The following is a 25,864-nucleotide window of genomic DNA, read 5'->3' on the forward strand; positions in this document are numbered from 1 at the left end:
AGCAAATGGAAGCTAATGACTTTATGAGAAATCAAGATGCTCTTAAACAGATCCAAACAAATGAAAGAATAGAAGGCAATGTGAAATATCTCATGGGAAAAACCACTGACCTGGAAAATAGATCCAGGAGAGATAATTTAAAAATTATTGGACTACCTGAAAGCCATGACCAAAGTAAGAACCTAGAAAGCATCCTCCAGGAAGTTCTCAAAGAAAACTGCCCTGATGTTTTAGTACCAGAGGGCAAAACAGAGGTTGAAAGAATCCACTGATCACCTCCTGAAAAAGATCCTAAAAAGAAAACTCCTAGGAATATTATAGCCAGGTTCCGGAATTCCCAGATTAAGGAGAGAATATTACAAGCAGCCAGGAAGAAACAATTTGAATATTGTGGAAACACAATCAGGATAACCCAGGATCTGGCAGCTTCTACACTGAAGGATCGAAGGGCTTGGAATGTGATATTCCGGAGGGCAAAGGAGCTGGGATTAAAACCAAGAATCACCTACCCAGCAAAACTGAGTATCATGTTTCAGGGGAAAATATGGTCATTCAGTGGAATAGAGGACTTTCAAGCATTCTTGCTGAAAAAACCAGAGTTGCATAGAAAATTTGACATTCAGATACAAGAAGCAAAGAAGCATGAGAAGGTAAACAGGGAAAAGAAATCATAAGGAACTTATCAAAGTTGAACTATTAACATTCCTACATGGAAAAACAATAATTGTAACTTATGAAACTTTTCTCAGTAGTTGAAGGGATTAGAAATATATATTATACATATATATGTCTATATATGTGGGTATATGGGCATTATGAACACATATGTGAATGTGTGTATATATGTTTACAGGTATACATAGATAGAGGGTACAGGACCGATTTAACAGGAAGGGATGATACTTAAAAGGTGAAATTAAGAGGTAAGAGGAATATAATGAGAGGAGATGGGGAGAGACAGATTAGGGTAAACTATCTCTTACAGAAGAGACAAGGGAAAATGGTTACAATGGAGGGGAAGAATAGGAAGGCAAAAGGGAATGGGTCAATCTTATTCCCATTGAATCTGGCTTGAGGAGGGAGTGAAATACACACTAAATAGGGTATCTCACCCTCCAGGAGAGTAGGGGGGGAAGGGGAGGAGAGGAGGAGATGATGGAAGATAGGGCAGGCTGGGGGGGAGGGAAGTTGGGAGCACACACTTTTGAAAAGGGATGGGATCAAAGTAGAGAATAGAACAAGTGGGAGGTGGGATAAGAGGGAGGAAAATATAGTCAGTCTTTTACAACATATCTACTATGTTATTGTTTTGCATTAGCCACACATGTACAACCTATAAGGAATTAAATACTGAACTGCTTATCCTCCCAGTAAGGGGGGGGTGACAAGGAAGGAAGGGAATGAATCTGGAATTGAAAGTTTTAAAATCAAATATTCAAATATATATATGTGTGTGTGTGAGTATACATATATATATACTATTATTAATACCATCTTACATGTAATTGGGAAATAAGATATACAGGCACTGAGGCATAGAGATCCATTGGAAAAGTCGAAATATGGGGTACGGGAGAAAATATGGTAGAGAGCAGACTGGAGGAGGGGATATCCTGTGGGACTGCTATTTTGGGGCGGTGGGTAGGGGGAAAACGGTGAGAAAATTTCTAACTCAAAATCTGGCGGAAACGAATGATGTAAATCAGAAGTTAATAAAGCATTAAAAAAAAAGAATGAAGGAGAAATAACAACATGTAAGAGGAGAAAAGGATGGGATATTTAAAGATGTGTAATTCATTTCTCCTTGATGGATCAATAATTATCACCAGAATAACAAATTGGAATATTTTAATTTTTATAGTTATCATAATTATAAAAATATTTTCTAATCAAATGAAGTTCCAGAGAGATAACTTACATAAAAGCTAGTTTAAAGTACAATACCTCCAACAACTATGTTCACCATTTCTTGTACGATACTCTGCACAATATCTTGCGCCTTATCTTCATAGTCATTGTTTTCTCCATCATATAATCCATCACTTTTAGATAATGCTTTAAAATAAAGAAATTAAAAAGATATTACTTTAAGTATTAGAAATTGATTTTCAGTCATGTTATATATCAGAAAGAGCAGATTTAAAAGGTTAGCTATACTTTGAAACACAGATATAATCTAATGTAGGCAAGACATAAAATAGGCACACAAAAAGGATGTAACTAATACTTAACAATGGACAGAATACTAACTTCAAATGATAAGTTAAATTAATTAAAATTATGGACTTTAAGGTCTTAAAAATGTTTTTCCTCTCCAATTCTGCTACAGTAAGGCCTAATACCTAAGCCAGACTCAGAACACTGAATTTTCTTGACAAATGCTTGCTGGATAAGTTGTGAATTAATTTATATCTATCATTGTAGGAAGATTTTTTCCTGTATCCCTATAAGAATCAAAATATTTTAAAAAATAATTGGAGTGTGACTTGGGAAACTCAATTACAATTTTCTTCCTTATAAACAGAATACAGGGGTCAACTTTCAACCTTTTCTGGATGATGCAAACTGGTCACTTATAACAGTATTATGCTGGATTATAATATGCCCTCAGGGTATATTTGAGGTGTCTTAACACTAAATGACTTTACTTTTTAGTCATTGTTACCTCATGCATCAACTTCCTTTATATAGATATAGCTATATAGATACATATACACACACATATACATATATTTCAGCTATAATTTATTCCCTGTATAAATTCCAACAGTTCTTTCCTCCCCCACTTCATCTACCTTACTGTTTAGTTCACCTAACTACTGCCTGTAGTAAGTAAGAATGAAATGATACTATCCAGAGGAAAGCAGATAACTAAGTTAAAGAGAACTTATTCTACACCCTGTTCCAAGTTAATAAGCCTTAGAATAGTAGGTTTTGCAATAGCTATGTTCTTCATCATTTTGAAGTCTTCTTCTCCTGTCACATTACAGGTGGCTGAAGTTGTCAAAGGTCTAATAAGTGAAAAATTAATGTAGTTTTATGAAAAAGTTCTTTGTGTAACATTACAGTATGGCTAAAAGAATGACAGTCTACTATTGATCATAAAGGGTGGAATATTCACTTTTTAGACTAACATAGTAAATATTACTTTAAAATTCTAACATCATCTATTCTAAGAGTTACAGGGATAAATGGAATTTTTATTTTATATTAGGTCCTGGAAGTAAAAATCTTCAGTCATAATAACTACCTTCATTCCCCAGATAGTCATGTCTTCTCTAACTCTGTATTCTATATAGCCCTTTGCACATAAGAGAGGTACAATAACTACTTCCTAAATTAATTAAAATTTGCATGGAGAACCCAGCTCTAATAATAAAGGCTGGCCCTTCAAATCAATGGGTGGGATGATACAGTCCATTTTCAAAATGTGTTCGGCATATGGAAGGGGTTGATTAGGAATAAACTAAGGAAGTCAAACATTATATACAATGCTATTTAGCTATAAGAAGTGTGAATTCCCAGGATTATATTTATTTATTTATTTTAAAGCAAACAACTTGCTCAAGGTTACACGGCCAGTTATTTCTGGGTGTGGTGCTAAGTGTCTGAGCCCAGATTTGAACCCAGGTCATCCCAACACAGGAGCCGGTGCTCTTACTCGCTGTGCTACCTGGCCGCCCCTAAGAATTATATTTAAATATAACCATTTTCAATAAGCAATAAAAAATTATTTTGATATGTCATTCTGAAAGTCATATTACTGCTCTGACTCATAGTAAAGATTAAGCATATAATCCACAGTTGATAGCACAATTTTCTGAGGTCAGGACCAGTGATTTCATTAAATTCTCAGTGAGAACTCTGCTCCCTCCCTCCTCAGCAAATCCTTACAACTGTGTTTCAATTTATAGCTGGTGGTAGGAGATGGGGGGAAGGCACTGAGAGATAAAGTAACTTGCCCAAGGTCACATAGTCAGTATTTGTCATCCATAGGACTTGCAATCAGGTTCTCCTGACTCTACAACTACACAACACTGTCTCTATACCACATAATATGGTATAAAAGTTGATCTTTTAACTATAGAACTAGGTAATGTCTGCTAAGAGCAAATGTTTAAGCAGTCAGGCTGAAACTGTAGAAAGTAGCAATAGGATAAAAGCTAATCTTCTATCCAAGCATATACGTCAAAATGTCAAAGTGTAGAGAGAAAAATTAGAATCAATATATTTACTAGGTAGACCTATTCATGCAGTGAGATACTTGATCTGATTCTAGAATAGAAGGTCTCAAGAATAGAAATGGAAATTTTCCTTGAGTAGGGCAGCTGCATTAACTGAAGAAAAAATTTAAAATTAACTAAGTCCCATCATATATCTGTAATTAGCATTTTCCTGATTTTTTACTTTTTGCACCTCAACATGCTATTTACATTTCTCATGAACGTAGTGATTCATGACAACTGTATTGGGCAAAAGTTACTATCGTCTGGCTATTTGCAGTGAATCCATTCCAGTAGAGTAAAAGTTCCACAGAATTTAATAAGTATTTGAAGACTTCTTTAGGAATTATTATATTCTTTAGGAATTATTATATAGCACATATTAATTTCTTTGCCTGGGATAAAATTTGCCTTATTTTGTACTTCATACCATCTTACAGTCTTATTTTTTCCCTAAAATCTCTTCACCATTTCCAAGTGTGAGAAGTGTTTTCTACTCATGAAACACACTCTAACCCCTCCCCACATGCTTCCCTCAAATTCCCTTTCACAACAAGATTACTTTCTGCAGCAGTGGCCTGATCAGCTTCAGTTTGTTCATTCTCTGCACTGGAAATGTCAGATCCGTTTTCTGGCTCTGTGTCATCATGAAGGCTCTTATCCACATCATTTGTGTGGGGCTCAAGATCCCCTTCATGTTCTTGGGGCAAAGTATCAACAGTCCCAGGTGGCAGATGTCTCAGCTGAGGTGATTCAGGTTCATGATGGCTTACAGGGGATTGTAACAGATGATGATGTTGACGATGTCTTTCTTTCTCCATTTGTTTGGCTTCCTGTAGCTGAAAACATGAAGTATGAAAAACTGCCATGCACTGTCTAAAGTATTGTTAAAATTAAATTATTTAGAATTTGGAGAAAACAAAGTTTGGTCAACAATAAACTTTAGCAAGAAATGATAAATTTATACCTTCACTCATAAATTGCAAACTAAAATTATGTGACTATCAGCATAACAGCAAAACATTTAAAATATGCCAGAGGAATAACTGAATTGGTGCTCCTACTAGGTTTTGTTTTTTTCTTAAACTTCAAGCAAATATGGAATACTTAACAGTTAAGTAGAAAGAGCCCTAGACTTAAAATGAGAAGACTTGGGTTTGAGTCCCAGAACTAAAGCTTACTTGGCTAGGTATCACAGGGCAAATCATTACCTCTTTGAGCCTCTTTCTAAAGGAATAATGAGATAGTTGAACTAGATAATTTCTAAGATCTAGCTCCTGCTATAATATAGACAAATTATAAGAACTTGGGAAGGACCCTGATTGGCTGATCTACTTAAAACTTCTACTCATACCAGAATTCCCTCCACAAACATTTAGTTCCCTATGGAGCTATTAGCCATATTAGCCTAATAGAAGCTATTAGCCCTATGTACAAAAATATTTATGTAAACTCTTTTCATGGTTGCAAAGAATTGGAAACTAAGGGGATATCCACAAACTAGGGAATGGCTTAATATATGAATTTCATGTAATACTACTGTGCTGTGAGGAAGAATGAAGGGGATGGTTTCAGGAAAAACCTGGGAAGACTTGTATTAACTGATAAAGAATGAAGTGAGCAGAATGCAGAACCAGGAGAACAATTTATACAATAACACAGTATTGTAATAACGATCAACTCTGAAAGATTTAGGAATTTTGATAAATACAATGACCAATCACAATTCCAAAAGACTTGTGATCAAACATGCTATCTACCTCCAGAGAGAGAAGTGAAGGCCTCAGAGTGAAGGGAGCATGTTCTTTTCTTTCTTTTGTCACTTAAAAAAATTTTTTTGGACATAGTTAATGTGGGAATTCATTTTGTATGACTTTGTATTTGCAGTGGGTTTTCTTTCTCAATGGGGAGGGAGAGGATGAAGAGAATTTGGGAATGGAAATAAAATTAGGGGAAAAAAAGAAAGTGAATTGATTTGATCTTTCTTAGAGAAGAAATTACCTTGAGCGGGGGGCGGGAGTCTTAATCTTTTTTGTGTCAGGGATTTCTTTAGCAAGTCTGGTAAAATCTATGGACTCCTCAGAGTAATCTTTTTAAGTTCATAAAATAAAACATATAGCATTACAAAGGAAACAGCAGCAACAACAAATCTAAGTATAGAACTTTATGTTTATACTTATATTTCATTTTAGTTGTACCATCATTCCAGTCTTTTTGGTTCTCACTATCTAATTAATCAATCAATAAGCATTTATTAAGCCCCTCTCCTAATAGTCAAATCTGACCTTTTTTCAATCCCCATCGATCTATTTGCTGCGTTTGACGCTACTGATCACCCTCTCTAGGTATTCTCCCCTTTTTGGGTTTTCGAGACATTACTTTTGCCTAGTTCTCCTCATACCTATCTGATTATTACTTAGTCTCTTTTACTGCCTCATCATCCATATTACCCCACCCAACTCCAGGTGTTCCTAAAGGTTCCATCCTAGTTTCTCTCCTCTCCTCCCTCTATACTCTTAATAACTTCATGTGTTCCTATAGGTTTCACTATTATCTCTTTGCAGATGACTGATCTCTGCACATGTATGTATAAATCTACACACATATACACACAAGTCCTAATCTTTTTCCCGTGCTTCAGTCATGTCAAGGGCTAACAGATGTTTCAAAATGGACATCCCACAAACATCATCAACTTAACATGTCCAAAACTAAACTAATTCCTTCCAAATCCTCCCCTCTTCAAAACCTTTCTGTATCTGTGAAAGGCACTATTCTCAGTCCAGTCTCCCAGGTTCATAATCTTGGCAATATCCTCAATTCCTTACCCCTTCTCACCCTATACATAAAATCAGTTGTTAAATCCTGCTTTCTACCTTTGTAATATATTGTGAATCTGACTCTCTTTCCATTAACACAGCCATCACTTTAATTCAAAGCCTCATCACTTCTCACATATTATTACAATGCTCTCACTCCACTCCTTCCTGTATACTAATGCCAAAAGCAATTTTCCTTAAGTATAGATCTGACCAAATGATTCCCTTATGCAACCAACACAAGTGGATTCCTGTTGCCTCTAGGATAAAACATAAGAACTTCTCTATTTAGCTTCCAAAATCCTCCACAACCTGGCCTATTATTTATCTTTCTAGCTTATTTCTTACCTTTCCTCCCACACTATGTGATCCAGCCAAACTAATGGACTTCTAAGTCTTTCATCAATAATCTTCCATTTGTCTCCCTATGCCTTTACACTAGCTGTCCCAAATGCCTGAAATGACCTCCCTCCTTACCCCTGCCTCAGAGAGTCCCTCTATTTTGAAAAAAATAACTCAAACACCACCTGCATAAAGCTTTTCCTCATCCCTCCACAATGCTAGTGCACTCCCTCCCATAGTACCTTGTATATATTTGCATTTCTTTTTTTTTTTTAAGCAATTGGGGTTAAGTAACTTGCTCAAGGTTACAAGGCCAGTTATTTCTGGGTGTGGTGCTAAGTATCTGAGCCTGGATTTGATCCCCCAGGTCATCCTGACACTGGAGCCGGTGCTCTTACTCGCTGTCCTACCTGGCCACCCCTATATTTGCATTTCTTAACTTTATAGTTATACTGTATATCATTACATACATATCTGTTATCTTCCCCAACAGAATGTTCCTTGTCAAGTGGGTACTGTTTCTTTCTTTGTTACTTGAATCTCTAGAGCCTAGCAATGCCTAGCGTATTAATTGGTGCTTAATAAACATTTAACTGATTACTGAGTGGGATGTAATACCAAAGTGAGACAGTCCTTCCCCTCAAAGGATTAATGTTCTATTAGGGTAAACAACATGTTCATATACGTAAATGAAAAATATGCATGCAGTAAAATACAAAATAATTTCGTTTGGGAGGGATATGATGTCTTCTGCTTTTTTCTTTTGATCTCCAATTTCACTCTTTAGCACTATTAGGATGATTGGGATTAACTGGTTATCTGTCTATAAACATGTTTTTTCCCTTTTCACTGCTTACTATTTTGCTTACTATCATTAGCTGTTCATTAATTTTCTATTTAAAAGACTTCATTTATTGTTACGAAAATTAGAAAATGAATTACATCTTATCCTTATAAAACTTTGACCAATATGTAAGTTAACTGTCTCCAACTTCTTTTCTGCTCCCTCCCATATCCATTTGTTAAAACTGACTATAACTGAAGTATAGATTTTCATAATTTATTTTGCTTATAGGGCCATATATCCTGTTCTTAAAATTCACATTCCTGTGAATGAATAGAATGTCTATTTCTTTCTTCTCATAATACTATTATATTGCTTCACTGACCCTTCATTTTCCCCATTGTGAGTAAGCATCCCCGAGATAAAAAAAAAGATATATCTTTAAACTTCTGTACTACATACACTATAAAATTTGAAAAATGCTTTTAAGTGGTATAAAATATATTGAAAATAAAATGTTCCATTAATTTTAGATGAAACATCACTATAGAAATGTATCTTTTTTGAAAAGGGAGCATAATGTAGTATTAAAAACACTGAACTTGCAGTCAGGAGGCCTAGATTCAGGTTTTGGCTCCAAGATTAAATTAGCTGTATAACTATAGACAAGTCACTTTACCTTTGAGGAAGTAAATGTTTTCATATCTTTAAAATGGGGGTTATCTAACCCACAAGGCATCTTGACAAGTTATTATTGGCTCATATTTTATTGTTACAATTTGCAAAAATCAAAGAATAGCTCATTTATAATAAAAACAGTAAAAATAAGTGTCATTATTATTCTTAAGAATAATGGCTAAGCATTTATAGAGTGCATTACGGTTTACAAAATGCTTTCTATGTGATATTTCATTTTATCCTCACAACAACCCTGTTATACCCACATTTATTTATTCAAGAACCTCAAAGTTAGCCACTACTATGAGGAACATAAAATAAAATTCCTATTTTATTTGCAGTTCAACAGAAAACAAGATTTATCCAAAGTCATGAGTTAGTCAACCATTAAATTATAAATGACAGATCATCTCTATGAATATATATGAAGCTAATAAAGAATAACAGGTGTGTATCACTTTTATTTATTGCCTATATTTGGCATGTGGGTCACGTTGCACATTTATAAAATTATCATAATAAAATTTCAATACTTACTGCTTGGTTTTCCATACGTGCAAATATAACATTTAACATTTGAGTAAGAGTAGCTTTGGCTGTTGTCTGATTGATTAGATTTTTGCTTGCTAGATATATATTGTAACATGTTCTTACAGCTTGCAACACAGTTCCTTCATGAATTTCTATGTGCTGTGATGTTACTGCGGTAAGCAAAGCCTAAAAAAATAAAGTATATCATTAAAACGATGGTTTTCTTTCTCTTAAAGTTATTGCATAAAACAATTTACATATAATACTTTTGTATGAAAATTAAGCTTTAAAACTGCAATAGATCTAATTTTGAAAAGTAGCAGGGAATCAATTGCAGTATAATGAATTTGGGAAATTCTTCAATAAAATAATCATTAGCCTATTTTACCCACTGTAAAACGGATATATTAAGTTTTCTTAAATCAAGGTATACATGCTATGTTTTCAAGGGAAAGGACTCTCTCATAAATCTTTCTCTTACAAAAGTACAATACGTTGTACTCTCAAGTAAAGACACAACCTACGAGGCAAAAAGGAAGGACTGCCAAAACTGAAGAGTCCATAAAAAATGACTATGTTTTTAAGCAATAGGAAACTTTTCACACACTCACTATTTGGGAGAGAATAGCAGCTATGAATTAAGCCTTTTTTCCACCACACACCTTAACCACCATAGTCAGTGTTAGACAATGTGATGTGAGATATTGATTTAATTACTCATGGCAAGATAAGCTTAAAGCAAAAGGTGACAAGATCCACAAGGTTTCATTTTCCTTACCACATTACCCCACAAAAAGAACCTCAGACTTTTATGTGTGTGTGACACAGAACAATGCTATATTACCCTATAATACTGTGACTAGGCCTCTTGAGGCACTTATGTTCAGGCTTGTGTTATAATTGTGAAGCTTTCTTTTCTGCTACTAGCCAATAAGCATCTTGAGTATACTTAGTACAGTGCCTAGCACACATTTAACAAATGCTTGACCAAGAATCTTCTTTGTTTTTAATCCCCCAGAATGCCCACATTGATGTCACATTCATTAGTGTTCAACAAATATCTGATGAATTGAATTGCACTAATTTATTACATAGATTAATATATATTATAGGTGAAAATAATAGCAGGAAAAAATTAATTATGACATACAATAAAGACCTAATGCAAGTCTTTTCCACAGGTGCTAATTCTTTTTGCAGCAATGTAGTATACTGGAAAAAAGTACTTGAATAGAAATCAGAATACCTGGGGTCCCAGTCCTTGACTTTGTCATAACTATGTGACCTTAGACAAGTATTAATATCTGTGAATCATAGTTTATAAACTAGTAAACAGGGATAAGAAGATCAAATGAGATGCCAAAGAATCTGATATGTGTGCAAACTATGAAACATCATTAAAATATAAACTATTATATTTAGCTTAAATTTTATCTTTATTTACTATATATCTTTTATATTTTTGCCTGTGGTTATTTGCTTCAGATTTCAAGCTGATAAGAGAAATTGGCTCAGGTCTCTATCACTCTACTGGTACACAATATATAACACAGTTAAGTATACAAAGACATAATACGTATTTTTGGTGCATGAAGTTAGCCTTGATGCAGATAAAGAAGAAATAGTGGCAAAAATTAGTTTTCTTAATAGCATTTAGATGAGGATGTCTTTTTTTTTTTTTTTTGGAGGGGGGAAGGCAGGGCAATTGGGGTTAAGTGACTTGCCCAAGGTCACACAGCTAATGTTAAGTGTCTGAGGCTGATTTTAGATGAAGATGTCTTAACCTGGAGTCTATCAACTTAAATTTTTTTTTCTATAATTATAATTCAATATAAGTGGTTTCCTTTGTAATCCTGTGTATTCTATTTTATGCATTTAAAACCATTATTCTGAGAAGGCCATGAGTTTCAATAGACTTCCAAAGAGGTCCATGACACAAAAAAGGTTAAAAACCCATGAATTAAATGAATAATTACAATGATTCTCAAGACCAGAAATTCTATTAATGAGAAATACTCAAGGTTTAAACTGAGTGGCATACATGTGCCAGATATACTTGGTTTACATAACTGATGCTTAAGACCATTTATTGATACATTTCCAAAAAGCTATGTTATTTCTATAGAAAGCTGTTTCTATAAAGTAATACAATCTTCTCCAATAGTTTAGTGGAACACTTTTGACAAGCAACAGATTTTACTAAATTATCTAAAAGCAAGTTAACTTCCCTCCAAAGATTCACTAATAATAACATGGTAGCTATATTTTGTGCATGCTGGCTAGTACAAAACTGGGAGCACTTCGGTTGCATTTTTTTTTAAACTCCAAGGTGTCTACACATTCATTTATTAAGCATTTATCTAATACTTACAATGTGTAATTAAACTAAAGTAGTTCACTATTCCAGATTCCTAAATGTGGAGACCTCTTTTTAGTAACACTGCAGGTAGTCCCCAACATTACCAAAGGATTGTATTCCAAAAGTTTGTCTGTAAACCAGTTATTTGGGAGCTAGAATTTGTTTTTCCAAAGAAACTATGTTATATATTGCTAATAGCATTTCTAGGCTACTATATAAGAGATCATTTAATACAAAATATAAAAAGGAAGCGTGGAAAAGTGGGAAGAACACTGGACTTGTCAAATGACCCGAGTTTGGTTCCTGACTGTTAGTTAACTCACTAGCTGTGCAATCTTGGGCAAGTCATTTAGTCTCTTTTTGTCTCATTTTGATAGTCAAAATGGGGATAATATGCCTATAACATGTACATTACCCCAACTGACTCAAGAGAGATTAAAAAAAATAAAAGTTTCTGTCATTTCAGTCTCTTTCAGCCAGCAACTGGGAATTACATTGCTTTAGGGAGGGATTAGTATGGAAACTCCCTCTCCCACTAGAGATCCTCTCAACTGCCTGGGGAACGAAGTTAAGCAACTTTCCCAGGGTCACAGGGAAAGTGTTTATGTGTCAGAGGCTGAGCTTTAACCCAAGACTGGCTCTGCCCACTATACCTCTTGTTGATTATAAGAAAACATTTGATTTTGTAAAGAATTTCAGATTTTTTTTAAATTTAGCATTTTATTTTTCTCCAGTTACATGTAAAAACAATTTTTAATATTCATTTTTAAAACTCTTGAGTTCCAAATTCTCTCCCTTCCTCCCTCCCCACGCCCCCATTGAGAAGGCAAGCAATTCGATATAGGTTATTAATGTGTAGTCTGCAAAATATATCATAATAGTCATGTTGTGAAAGAAAACATAGACCAAAAAAAAAAAAAGCCCCAAAACCTCAAGAAAAATAAAGAAAAAATACTATGCTTCAATCTGTATTCAGACATTATCAGATCTTTCTCTGGGCATAGACAGCATCCTTCATAAGTCCTTCAGAGTTGTCCTGGATCACTGTATTGCTGAGAATAGCTACATCATTCACAATTGATCATTTTACAATACTGCTGTTACTTTGTGCACAGTACATTTTACTTTGCATCCTCAGTCCATGCAAGTCTTTCCAGGTTTTTCTGAGAGCATCCTGTGCATCATTTCCAATAGTATAGTAGTATTCCATCATTATACAAACCACAACTTGTTCAGCCATTCTCCAATTGATGGGCACTCCCCTCAATTTTGAATTCTTTGCCCTCACAGAAGTGCTGCTATAAATATTTTTTATACATATAGGTCCTTTTCTTTTTTGGCTTTTTATTTCTTTTGGGTAAAGACCGAGTAGTAATACTGCTTGTTCAAAGGGTATTATTATGAATGGTTTTATAGTCTTTTGGGTATAGTTCCAAACTGCTCTACAGAATGGCTGAATCAGTTCACAGTTCCACCAACAGTGCATTAAAGTCTCTTTTTTCCCACATCCCCTTCAATATTTGCCATTTACCTTTTCTGTACTACTAGCCAATCTAAAAGATAGGAGGTAGTACCTCAGAATTGTTTTAATCTGCATTCCTCCAATCAATATTGAGATAGAATATTTTTTTCATATGGCTACAGATAGCTTTGATTACTTCATCTGAAAACATCATATCATTTATCAAGTGGGGAATGGTTCTCATTTTTATGAATTTGACTCAGTTCTCTATATGTTTAGGAAATGAGGCCTTTATCTGAGAAATCTGCTTCAAAAATTTTTTCACGATTATTATTGATAACTGTATTTCCCTGTATCCTATTCCCATTTATTCTATTCTCTTTCACTCCATCCCTCCTCAAGTATTTTGCTTCCAACTACCTTCTTCCCCAATCTGCCCTCCCTTCCATCATCCTCCCCGGATTTTCTTATCTATCACCTTCCCCTCCTACTTTCCTGTAGGGTAAGATAAGATTTCAATACCTAATTGAGTGTGTATTATTCCCTCTTTAAGCCAATTCTGATGAGAGTAAGGTTCACTCACTCCCCTCACCTTCTCCTTCTTCCCCTCCACTGTAAAAACTTTTTCTTGTCTCTTATGTGAGATAATTTACCTCATTTTACCTCTCCCTTTCTTTCTCTCAGTACCTTCCTCTCTTACCACTTAATTTTATTTTTTTAGCTATCATCCTAATGATTCTTAAATTATATTTCTGTGGCCTGTTTTCTAAATAAAACATTTTTTTATAACATGTTAGATTTTATTTTGTGCTATCTCATGGAATTACTGATTTGATCTAGTCTGGTTTTCAGGAAGTACATTTCTCGACTAAGGTCTAAAACTTTCACTTCTAAGCTATTTATTTTCCTTTCAATTCTCCATGAATTTTTATTTCACTTGTTATTTCTTGCTTCATTTCTTTTAGGTATTCATATAATCCTTACATAAAGTTCATTTTTTTCATTAAGTCACTATTTATAGTTGTTATGTATGTAATCACTTCTTGGCAATCTCTAGTGTTATAATAATTTCTAATACTGGTTGATGTTTTCTTTGATTTATTTATCTCTCCAGCCTAAGTTCCTGAAGTGGGGTTCTGTGTCAGGGCCAGCTCAGCTCTCTATTATGCATTTGTATAGGTTGGCTTTTCCTTAGATTCCTGTGCTGACATCCTTCTTGAGGGGTTGGCCCCTACCCACCAAACCTCCAGATCATTGAGGTTCAGTGTACTAGATCTACAGGGTACTCTCTTGCCTTTCAGGTTAGTTAGGAATCTAGGTACCCCCAAACCCTTGGGCCATCAGGGTCTGAGTAATGGTGTAGTGTGTTGGATGCTGCTGTTCTTTGGGACGTCAAAAATTCCCATCTTGGGACTTTTTAGGGGCCTTTTCTATCTCCATAAGACACATCCTACAGTTTCTAGCAACTGATAGCCTTTTATGTAACAGAATCAAGGAATCTGTATGCCAACCTTCTCACATGCCTGGAGTACCATGGTTCCAGGTTCCAGCATGACAGGTTGACCATCAACAAACATTTCAATGAAGTTGCTGGCTGCTGAGGTAGTTGTTCGCACGCATCCTTTAGGATACTGAACAAGGTCAGCTAAGGCCCTGTATACAGGTAATTGTAACACCTTGCTTCTGGGGGGAAGAGCTGGCACTGTTAGGCCTCCAGGACCCCAGGAGATTTCTTTCCAAGTTTTATCTTTTTAAAAAAACATTTTATTTTTTCCCAATTACATGTAAAGACAATTTTTAACATTCATTTTTATTTTGAATTCCAAATTTTCTCCCTTTCTTATCTCCCCCTTTCCTAAGATGTAAGCAATTTGATATAGGTTTTACATATATATATATTCATGTAAAACATATTTCCCTTAAGTCAAGTTATGAAAGAAGAAACAGACCAAAAGAAAAAAAGACACAAAAAAGTGAAAATCAGTATGTTTTGATCTGCATTTAGACTTTATCAGTTCTTTCTTTGGGTATAGACAGTACTTTCATCCTCAGTCCTTCAGAAATATCTTCGATCACTATAGTGTTGAGAATAGGTAAGTCATTCACAGTTGATCACTGCACAATGTTCCTATTACTGTATACAATGTTCTCCTGGTTCTGCTCACTTCACTTTCCATCAGTTTGTGTAGTTCTTGGTTTTTCTGAAAACAACCTGCTCATCATTTCTTATAGCACGACAGCATTCTATTACATTCATTTACCACAAATTTTGTTCAGCCATTCCCCAACTGACGGACATCCCCTCAATTTCCAATCTTTTGCCACCACTGAAAAGAGCTGTTATAAATATTTTTGCATGAATAGGTCCTTTACATTTAAAAATCTCTTGTGGGATACATACCTAGTCATCGTGATATTGCTGTGTCAATGGGCAAACACAACTTGATTGCCCTGGGGACATAGTTCCATATTGCTCACCAGAATAGCTGGACCAGTTCACAACTCCACTAAAGGAGCATCAGATACTTTCCAATTTTCCCACATTCCCCTCCCACAATTTATCATTTTCCTTTTCTGTCATGCTAGTCAATCTGATAAGTGTGAGGCAGTACTTCAGAGTTGTTTTAATTTGCAATTTTCTAATCAATAATAATTTAGAGCATTTTTCATGATTGTAGATAGCTTTGATTTCTTCCTCGAAAAACTGCCTGTTCATATCCTTTAACTAGTTATCAATTGGGGAATGACTTGTATTCTTATAAATTTAGCTCAATTCTCTGTATACTTGAGAAATAAGGCCTTTATCAGAGACACCTTCTATAAAAAGTGTTTCCCAGCATTCTCCTTTCCTTCTACTCTTGTTTGCACTGGTTTTGTTTATGCTCTCCTAATGTGCTTAAGGTATCACCCTTTATGTCTAAATTAGGTACCCATTTTGACTTTATCTTGGTATGCAGTGGTCTATACCTAGTTTCTGCCATACTATTTTCTAGTTTTCCCAGCAGTTTTTGTCAAATAGTGAGTTCCTGTCCCAAAATCTGGAGTCTTTGGGTCAAACACCAACCAAACACTAGATTATGATGGTCATTTACTACTGTCTTGTGTACCTAATGCAATCTACTGATCCACCTATCTCTCTTATTTCTTTGCCACTATCAGATAGTTTTGATGATTACCACTTTATAATATAGTTTGAGATCTGGTACAGATAGGCCACCTTCACATTTTTTTCCATTAATTCTCTTGACCTTTTGTTCTTCCAGATGAAGTCTGTTTTTACTTTTTCTAGCTCTATAAAATTATTTTTGGTAGTTTTGATTGGTATGGCCCTGAAAAAATAAATTATTTTAGGTAGAATTGTCATTTTTCTTATTTGGCATGAGCAATCAATATTTTTCCCATTATTTAGATATGACTTTATCTGTATTAAAAGTATTTTATAGTTGTGTTTGTATAGTCCCTGGATATGTCTTGGCAGGCAGACTTCCAACTATTTGATATTATCTACAGTAATTTTAAACGAAATTTCTTTTTCTATCTCTTGCTGCTGAACTTTGTTGGTAATATATAGAAATGTTGACGATTTATGTGGGTTTATTTTATACCCTGCAACCTTGCTAAAGCTGTTTATTTTTTCAATTGGTTAGTTCTTCAGTTGATTCTCTAAGTATACCATCATATTATCTGCAAAGAGTAATAGTTTTACTTCTTCATTGTCTATTTTAAGTCTTTCAATTTCTTTTTCTTCTCTTATTGCTATAACTAACATTTCAAGTACAATTTTGAATAAAAATGGTGATAATGGGTATCCTTGCTTCACCCTTGACCTTACTGGGAAGACTTCTAGCTTTATCAATAATCCATTACAGATGATAGTTTTTGCTGATAAGTTTTATATAGATACTGCTTATCATAATGCTTTGTATTCCATGAATCTATAAGGTCACACAAATTCCTGGCATAGACACAGCCACAAAGATGATATCATTTGAAGATCCTCTGAGTATTAAGTTAAGACATAAAGCATGAAGATTGCCAAATGTGTTCACCAATATCACACTTTTTGAAGGTACTAACAAACGAAATATGTCTTGAATAAAATGCAAGAGGAAGAAAGGTTTCCTACAGATGACAAGGTTTTCTAGACATTCTGATTTGTATTTGTTTACTGATTATACCAAGGTCCAGACTGACTCTATCAAATCCCCATATATATATATATATTTAAAATACTGTAAGTTTTCCTTAATGAAAGCCAAAGCCATTCAAAAGACTGAACTATCCAGACAGGAAAAAAAGAAAACAGGTATATGGTGGTGGTGTTTTTCCTTCTGAGATTATGAGTTTGGATGAGCAACTCATAGAGTTGGTTCAGCACACATTTACTTTTATACTGAATCACAGACAATGAACTGAGCAGGCTGGATAGATATGAGAGATTATAAAACACTTTCAATGGTGCCAAGCTACATTGTTTTAATATCAAGATTATCCTGGTAAACATACACAGTTGCAAATCATGAAACACTATAATTTTAGAAGAACCAAATCTGTGAAACATTTAAAGAACAAAAGGAACATGAATAACACATTGGATAGATCCTCTATGGAACTCTTGTATCATTCAAATGTGAGGTATTATTTCTTGCTTAAAATGCTATCTCAATGTAGTATGGAAGTTATCTCAGGGTCTTAAAGGATATACTCGTGAACTTAGTCCAGTAATACTGAGTCATCATTGAATGCACTAGCCATCATTTCCTCCTTTCCCCACCTTGACCCCTTGTTGAACCAGTTCAACTCTATTATTGTCTCTTCTCTGCAATCTTCTGCCCCATTATCATTATCACCAAACGTGCCATGTCTCAGCCTTGGATCACTCCCACTATCTGTTTTCTTTGCTCCTAAACACATGCTAATGAATGAAGATAGGGAAAAATTTCAGAAATGTCTTGCCTTGGACAACAAACATATGTTACATAACCTCAGCTTGGTCCTTACTTTGGCTAGGCAATCCTTTTATACCTCCAATTAACCCACGATCCCCCTTACCATACTGGCTTTTCCAAACCTTTTCATCACTTCTGGAAGCTCTCATGGATCCCCTTACCCTCTCAGGTGAGAACTTCGTCTTCTATTTTACAGAAAAGCACTGAGTCATCCGCTTGGAGTGCCTTCTTCACTCATCTAATATCACCCAGATGCCTTCTTTTGCTATTTCCACCTCCACCCTTCTTTCACACGAGCTAGCTCTTCTCTTTGCCAAAACCAAATCTTCTACACGCACAGTTGCTCCCATTCTATCCCATCTCCTCCAGCAGACTGTATCCTCTATCATTCCCACTTTCTCACTTATCCACCTGCTTCTCTACTCCTACAAACATGCCTAGGTCTCCCACATATGCAAAAGACCCTTAAATGATCTATTCATTCCCATTATCATTCTACCTTTTGTGGTGCCTCTACTTTCTCTCCTTTCTTTTACTCTCTTCCTCATGTTTATCATTTAACCAAAACTGTTCTCTCCAAAGTTATCAATAATTGCAAAATCTATTGGCCTTTTCTCAGTCCTCATCATTCTTGCCCTCTTTGTACCACTGACACTGTTGATCACTTTCTCCTCCTTGATACTCCATTCTACGTTTCCAGGACAACACTTTTTCCTGGCTCTCCTCCTACCTATTTGCCTGGTCCTCAGTATCTTTTGCTGGATTTTCACATGGGTCATATCCATTAACTGCATCAGTGTCCCACAGGACTCTGACCTGGGCCCTCTTTTCTTCTTCCTCTATATTATTTCCCTTGGTGATCACACCAGCTCCCATGGATTCCCTTATTATTTTTACACTGATGATTGCCAAATCTACCTATCCAGTTATAAACCTCTCTGCCCTACAGACATCATAAACTCTACATGTCCAAAACTGAACTAATTTCTTTCCCCTCCAATCCTCTCTTCTTCCAAAGCTTCCTTTTATTGCAGAAGGTACCACCATCCTGTCAGTCACTAGGACTTGATTCCTCATTCTCTCTCACCACCCCCTTGCCATATATGATCTATTGCCAAGACCTATGAATTTCACCTTTGTAACATTTCTCAAATATGCCACCTTCTCTCCTCAGATACTACTAACATCCTAGTATAGGCTTTCATCTCCTTACACCTAGACTACTGAATAACCTACTGGTTAATTTAACTACAACTAGTCTCTCCCCACTCCAATCTACACTCTACTCAGTTACCAAAGTGATTTTCCTAAAATGCAGGTCCAACTATGTCATATCCCCCATTAATAAACTCCAGTGCTTCCATATCTCATCTAGGACCAAATAGAAATTCTCTGTTCAAAGTAATTGATAACTAACCTCCCCTCCCCATTCCAATCTTCTTAAATCTCATACCAGTGCTTCCTTCCCCCCTTCCCCCTAATAACAATGCCCTTCCTCAAACAAGATATTCCATTTCCCAGCCCCAAGCACTTTCATTGGCCGTCTCCTATGCCTGGAATGCACTATTTCCTCATCTCTGCATCTTGGTTTCCTTGACTTCCTTCAAGCCACAGAAAAAACTTTCTACAGGAAACCTTTCTTAATGCCTCTTGGTTTTGCTGCCTTCTCTAGGCTGATTACTTCGAATTAATCCCGAACACAGCTTTATCACAGCTTTAGTCATTAGCAGGCCGACCCCTCCCTCCATTGGATGATGAGCTCCTCAAGGGCAGAGACCTTCTTTTGTTTCTCCTTGTATTCCCAGCACTTAGTGAGGGGCAGGGACCACAACAGGTGATTAATGAATGTTTACTGGTTGACCAACTTTGTTCTTAGAACAAAGGTCAAAGTAAATCTAAAAATTAAGAGGATAAAAATGAAAAGGTATTATGTGCAATTACAGTACTTTCAACTCATCCTGTTTAAACAGCTGTTGATTTTTAAAAAGAAGAAAGCGACAGAATTCAAGAAAAGCTTAACTGGGGCCAAGTAGTTACCACAAAAGAAGCTAAAATACCACATGCTAAAGACAAAAAGATAGCAGTCAAAGCCTAGCCAGTTACATTTGTAAAAAACATAAGGAAGTCAGTATGATGAAGCAGAAACAGCAAGAGATTTGGAATAAGTAGATCTGGATCTGTGATTTTGAGTATGTGGAATCCTTGGTGTGGAAACCCCCCTGACCAGGGAGATTAGCAAAGCCAACTACAATTTCTGGTCCCAGAGAATAGCCTGGGGTATTGAAGCTATTTAAATGACTTGCCCATGGTAATACTGTTAAGAATGTCAGAGGTAAGATTTGAATGGAAATCTTCTTGAGTCTATCACCTATCTAATGGTGTTTCTCATGAAGTAGGTAATGCAAATAATACTTTCTGTTTTACAGATGTGGAAAATGAGGCTCAGAGAGGTTAGTGACTTGTTCATAGTCATAAAATTGTGTAGATATCAACATTGAGATATGAACCCAAACCTCCTTGACTCTGAGTCCAGAGTTCTATATACACTATGGTAGCTGCCTCTAAGATTCAAAATGTTATTAATTACTATAACTAGGTAACTCACAATATCTTTGAGACTCAATTTTCTTTATCTACAAAATCAAGATGATAATACCTATCAAATCTACCTCTAAAGCAGGAGGTTTAAGTCTCTGAATTTATTTTTAAAAATATTGTTCTGGCTAACATGGCTAAAAAGGAAAATGATAAATGTTGAAGAGGATATGGCAATGTTGGAATGTTAATTCATTGTTGGTGAAGCTGTGAGCTAATCCAACCATTTTGGAGAGCAATCTGGAACTATGCCCAAAGGGCTATAAAAATGTAGCCAGCAATACCACTTCTAGGGTTGTATCCCAAAGAGATCATACAAATGGGAAAAGGACCCACATGTACAAAAATATTTATAGCAGCACTTTTTGTGGTAGTCAAGAACTGGAAATTGAGGGGATACCCATCAATTGGGGAATGGCTAAACAAGTTGTGGTATATGAATGTAATGGTATGCTATTGTGCTATAAGAAATGATGAACTGGCAAGCTTCAGAGAAACCTGGAAAGACTTATATGAACTGATGCTGAGTGGGGGGAGCAGAAAGGGAACATTGTACACAGTAATAGCCACAGTATCTGAGGACTGATTTTGATAGATTTAGTCTTTCTCAGCAACGCAAGGACCTAAAACAATTCCAATGGACACATGATAGAAAATGCCAGTCACATCCAGAGAAAGAGCTATGGAGTTGGAATGCAGAGCGAAGCAGACTATTTCCTTTTTTGTTTTATTTATTTTTTTCTTTCTAATGGTTTTTTCCATTCATTATAATTCTTCTATGCAACATGACTGATGTGAAAATGTGCTTAATAGGAATGTATGTGTAAAGTCCAAATCAGACTGCAAGTCATCTTGGGAAGGGAGGGGGGAAGGAGGGAGAGAAAAATTAAAACTTTTGGAAGTGAACGCTGAAAACAAATAAATAATAAAATAAATAATTTAATAAATTGGGGAAAAAAATTTAAAAATATTTTCTCAAAAATCTCGATGTATTTCTAAACTCTTAATAGATTAATTCACTGAGACTTTTGGGGCAGACTCCTTACATTTAAATATAATTGGTTTCCTTTGAAATTTATGTATTTTATTTGACGCATTTAGAAGCATTATTTTGAGTAAGCATTGCCAGAATGGCAATTGCTCTAAAGGGTTAAGTTCCATAAGATAAATGTATCCGAGTGCTCTATAAAAGATTAAGGTTCTGTTATAATTTGAAATAATATGCAAATAGAAATACTGAATCTAACCATCATTTACTACTAGGAACATATTTTTGCATAAGAACAAGAGTGCTACCAGTTCTGGATGCCAAAAAATACATTTCACTTAACTGTAGGCACTGGTAGTAAGACTAGTCATTCAATCAACTAGCAATTATTGAGCACTTACTATGTATGAAGCACTGTGCTAATAAGCACCAGACCAGGAATTCCCCAATTATGTTTTAGGCAGTGGGAATGAAACTTTCACTGGTGATAGCCCCTATAGCCTAGATCAGAGGCTCTAGGAGTAGAAGTAAGGGAGTGAGAATGGAGTATATATGTTTCTCAAGTGAGGAGCAGGATGGAAGCTGGGGAAGGGGAAAAGGTGTCAAGGGACAGAGATGAGAACCAAGAGATAGAGAAATTGGGCTGAGTGAGGGGGGCATCTCTGACATTTCAGTTTTGAAGAGAAGTTTCATTTATACCAAAGTGTTATTAGATTGCTAAGGGCCTTAAAAGTGAGAGTACCTTGTACTAAGGACTTCTTGGTACTAGATTAACTAAATGGTCCAAGAATGGGTTGAAGGCTGCCTAAAAAGAAGCTAACATATTGAAATCTTGCCTATAATGGATAGCATTATGGTAAGATTCCAATGTAGTAATCCTCAAATGCAAGTGTTAATTTTTCAATTAGCTTTATGTAACCAATTACCTTTATTATTTGCAACTGGACCCCTTCATCTGTTTGAGGACCTTGGAAACAGGCACATATTGTCTCAATAATTCTATCAATTAATTTTTTGCCAGGAGTAGTATTATCTGGAGCATTGCCAGTTAAGTGTCCATAAGCAATAAGTTTCTGGAGAAGGAAAAAAGACAATTATCAGTCCTCAATAAGGAGTTAAAATACTTATGAATTACATACATATACTCTCATTATTATTAGCTAATCATTCAACTTCAAGGTGCTATGTTCTGGAAGGATCTGTGATTTCTCATCATGGGGCATTTCAGCCACAAGCAAATATCCATCTATAACTTAGCTGATAAGTCCCAGGGAATTGCCTGAGGCATCCAGAAGTTAAATAATTTTCTCAGCTTTCCTTAATCAGTATGGATAGGAGGCAGGATGTTTTCAGATACTTTGGCAAAAGATAATATTATTTATAAAATTTTTATCTTCATCATGGTATTTCTATCTACTGAAATGTCAATATATTTTGAAATAATTATTTCTACTGGTGTAGTACACATATAAAAGTATCTCCATTTGCGAGAATTACAATGAATAATGCTTAAAACCTAGTAGAAGGTACTCTGAAAACTCTGAACCAGAAGAGCAAGCAAATTTTGTTTTTCTATTTAAATTGAAATCCATCATATCTTAATGGATTTAATTGGCCTAAATTCGGACTGAGCATTTCCTGAAAGATTGATTTCTACGCAAGGGCTATAGCATTTTACATATTAATGTATCAGTTTTTGGGGTCTAAATTTTGTCACTGTGGGCAGAACTCTCAGTCCACAAACTCCCTCTATCAATGTGGATCTATATCTCATCATCTTATGGAGTTACCTGAAGCACTGAGAGGTTATGCCAGGCTAACTAACACCATTCTCAAAAATAAAAGTTCTAGATACTACACCTTTACTTGAACCATTACTATCTTTGAGTAAGTATGTATTGAATTTTACAACTGTTCAATTTCTTACTGTGCTTCATAGATGTGTTGTAGGTTGAGTCAATATTTTTTTACTAGAGATACCAGTAATCAAGATTTTGTCTTATTTCAGTTAATCAATGGGCTATTTATAGTTATAAATGAAATTTTGCTGTTGCTACTGAAAATGTGCTAATTGTCCTTTACAGCAAATGAAAGCAGTATGAACCATCAGTTGTGGTTGGTGTTTTGGATACACAATTAAAACTGATAGACTCTAGGTAACACTATTTTATACAAACCTGTAAACAATCTAGGGATGTACTAACTATCCGGGGACATTTGGACTGGCATGCCAGCTCAAATGGTAGAAAGTATTTATCTGCTTCAATAAAACTAGTCTTCGATTTCACCGGAGGAAGAGTACTTGAACCAGCTTTTGCTTCTCCATGAGGGGGACTAAACAAAAAAGAATATTCTGATTAGATATAGGTATTAAACTGAGTTAGTGATCATCTACCATTTTACGGATGAGAAAACATAGATTCAAAGAAGTTAAATGACAAGATCATACAACAAGTTAAGTGGTAAAACCATGACTAGAACCACATTTCTGGCTCCCGTGTTTTGTCTTTTCTCCAAAATTCAAGTTTTCCAAGTAGAAAATGATTCTCTTACATTTAACCAGTTCTATGTCAGAAGGGTTTAAGAAATATAAACTACCTTACTTGTCCTTAGATAAATTAGAAAGCCTTCAAGAAACTGTAACACTAACAGATATAGGTCACTAGTCGCAAAGAAATATAATATATTTTCTAAAACGACTCAAACACTTTGAGGAAAAAAATTCTCAAGATGTGATATAGAAGTGTAAAAATAAGCTTATGTAGAGTTGTGTACGTCTATTACTGGCAATATTAATATAAAGGATTTAAAAAATTTTTACTATCGCACAATTACTTTTTTTTAAAAGACATATAGATTATATATATATATAATATGATCTATAGAGATCATATGTAGAAACCATGCTAGCTTAAGTAAATCCTGCTAATTTTTTATAAAATAGTTAATAATTTAGCTAAGATTTACAAAAAACACCAAATTATGTTTAGTAAGTAAAAAAAAAAGTCACTAACCTTTGTTTTTCAGTTTCAGCTTTTATTTCCTCTGCAAATATATATATAAAAAAACACAAGTTAGATTTATAAGTACATGGCTAGAGTAAACATATCAGAAAAACTTATAATTTAAATTCTTACAAAAGATGGAAATTGTAGCTCAGTCACACAAACATTGAAAGCTATGATTCAATTTGAGTGGATAAGTAGATAAGCTAAAATGTAGGCTGTTTAGGATATTACACACAAGCAATTATGAATACTGCAAATGTAAATTTTAAAACTGTTAAAAATTGTTAAAATTGCTTAAAAATAAAAATTACAGAGCAGAAAACAAAAAAAAATCAAGGAAGCAAAGCTAGGCATCTCTGGAAACAATGTGTAGTATTTATTATATAGTTTTTCTTGAAATGTAAATTTACTATTTTATACTGAATCATCTCTCATAGTCTGCTGTGTACAGGGTGAAGTTTTTTTTTCTTTCTCATTCTATATTTAAGTCTAAAATAAAAAAAAAAAATTACCAAAAAACCCCCAAATAATATACTTCAGAGAAATGAGTAAAATTTTAGTTTCCTGGCTCTACAAACAAATAGTTATCAGTACCTTAAAAAATGCTAACTAAGCATCATCACTCCTCTGTATCCCCTTCTCAGAGCATAGTGGGTACACTTTACACAGAAAAGCATCACATTTAAAGCTTGGGAGAGCCTCAATGATTAGTCCAAGTATTTTTTTTTTAAGATTAAGAGTCTGATAAATCAGTGCACAGACAGGGCAGGGATATCGTAGTGTTGGTATTTAATATATGATCACTGATTGATAAATGCTACTTCATGATTTATTGAGATGATAATGATTGGTACAAGCAATAGCTATTCTGTTTCAATAAGGTAAAGCTCAGAAACATGACATTTTTAAAAGACTTGCAACCACAAAAATAGATTATTTGAATAAAGTCAAATGTTTAAAAAATGTTCAAAAACGTATCAATAAAATAGCTAATAATCTTTAAATACTGTACATGCTAAAATAAAATGTAAGATAAAACATTTGAAGTAAGCTGCTGTTTCTCATAATCAAAGTTCTCTTAAAGTTAACTAGTTTTTTGTGATGGAAAAGGACATGTGTGACAGGT

The 25,864-nt window shown here is 34.9% G+C and overlaps 1 protein-coding gene across 1 annotated transcript in view; it reads right to left on the reverse strand.

The window, feature by feature from the left end:
* The window catches only part of ARFGEF1 (ARF guanine nucleotide exchange factor 1), a 124,970-nt gene extending 100,153 nt beyond the window's left edge, over positions 1 to 24,817 (reverse strand). Inside the window, exons 1-6 of the mRNA XM_069099547.1 lie at positions 24,745 to 24,817; positions 23,908 to 24,064; positions 22,657 to 22,803; positions 9,384 to 9,563; positions 4,786 to 5,062; positions 1,940 to 2,055 (exon numbers count right to left, since the gene is read on the reverse strand). Of these exons, the coding sequence (XP_068955648.1) occupies positions 1,940 to 2,055; positions 4,786 to 5,062; positions 9,384 to 9,422 (432 nt within the window). The 5' untranslated portion in view covers positions 9,423 to 9,563; positions 22,657 to 22,803; positions 23,908 to 24,064; positions 24,745 to 24,817. The remainder of the gene's footprint in view (positions 1 to 1,939; positions 2,056 to 4,785; positions 5,063 to 9,383; positions 9,564 to 22,656; positions 22,804 to 23,907; positions 24,065 to 24,744) is intronic.
* Between the last annotated feature and the right edge of the window lie 1,047 nt (positions 24,818 to 25,864).

This window comes from Petaurus breviceps, unplaced genomic scaffold, assembly GCF_028583685.1.
Source record: "Petaurus breviceps papuanus isolate PSGF00001 unplaced genomic scaffold, PetGlider_PUasm1.0 38, whole genome shotgun sequence".
Lineage (NCBI taxonomy): Eukaryota > Metazoa > Chordata > Mammalia > Diprotodontia > Petauridae > Petaurus > Petaurus breviceps.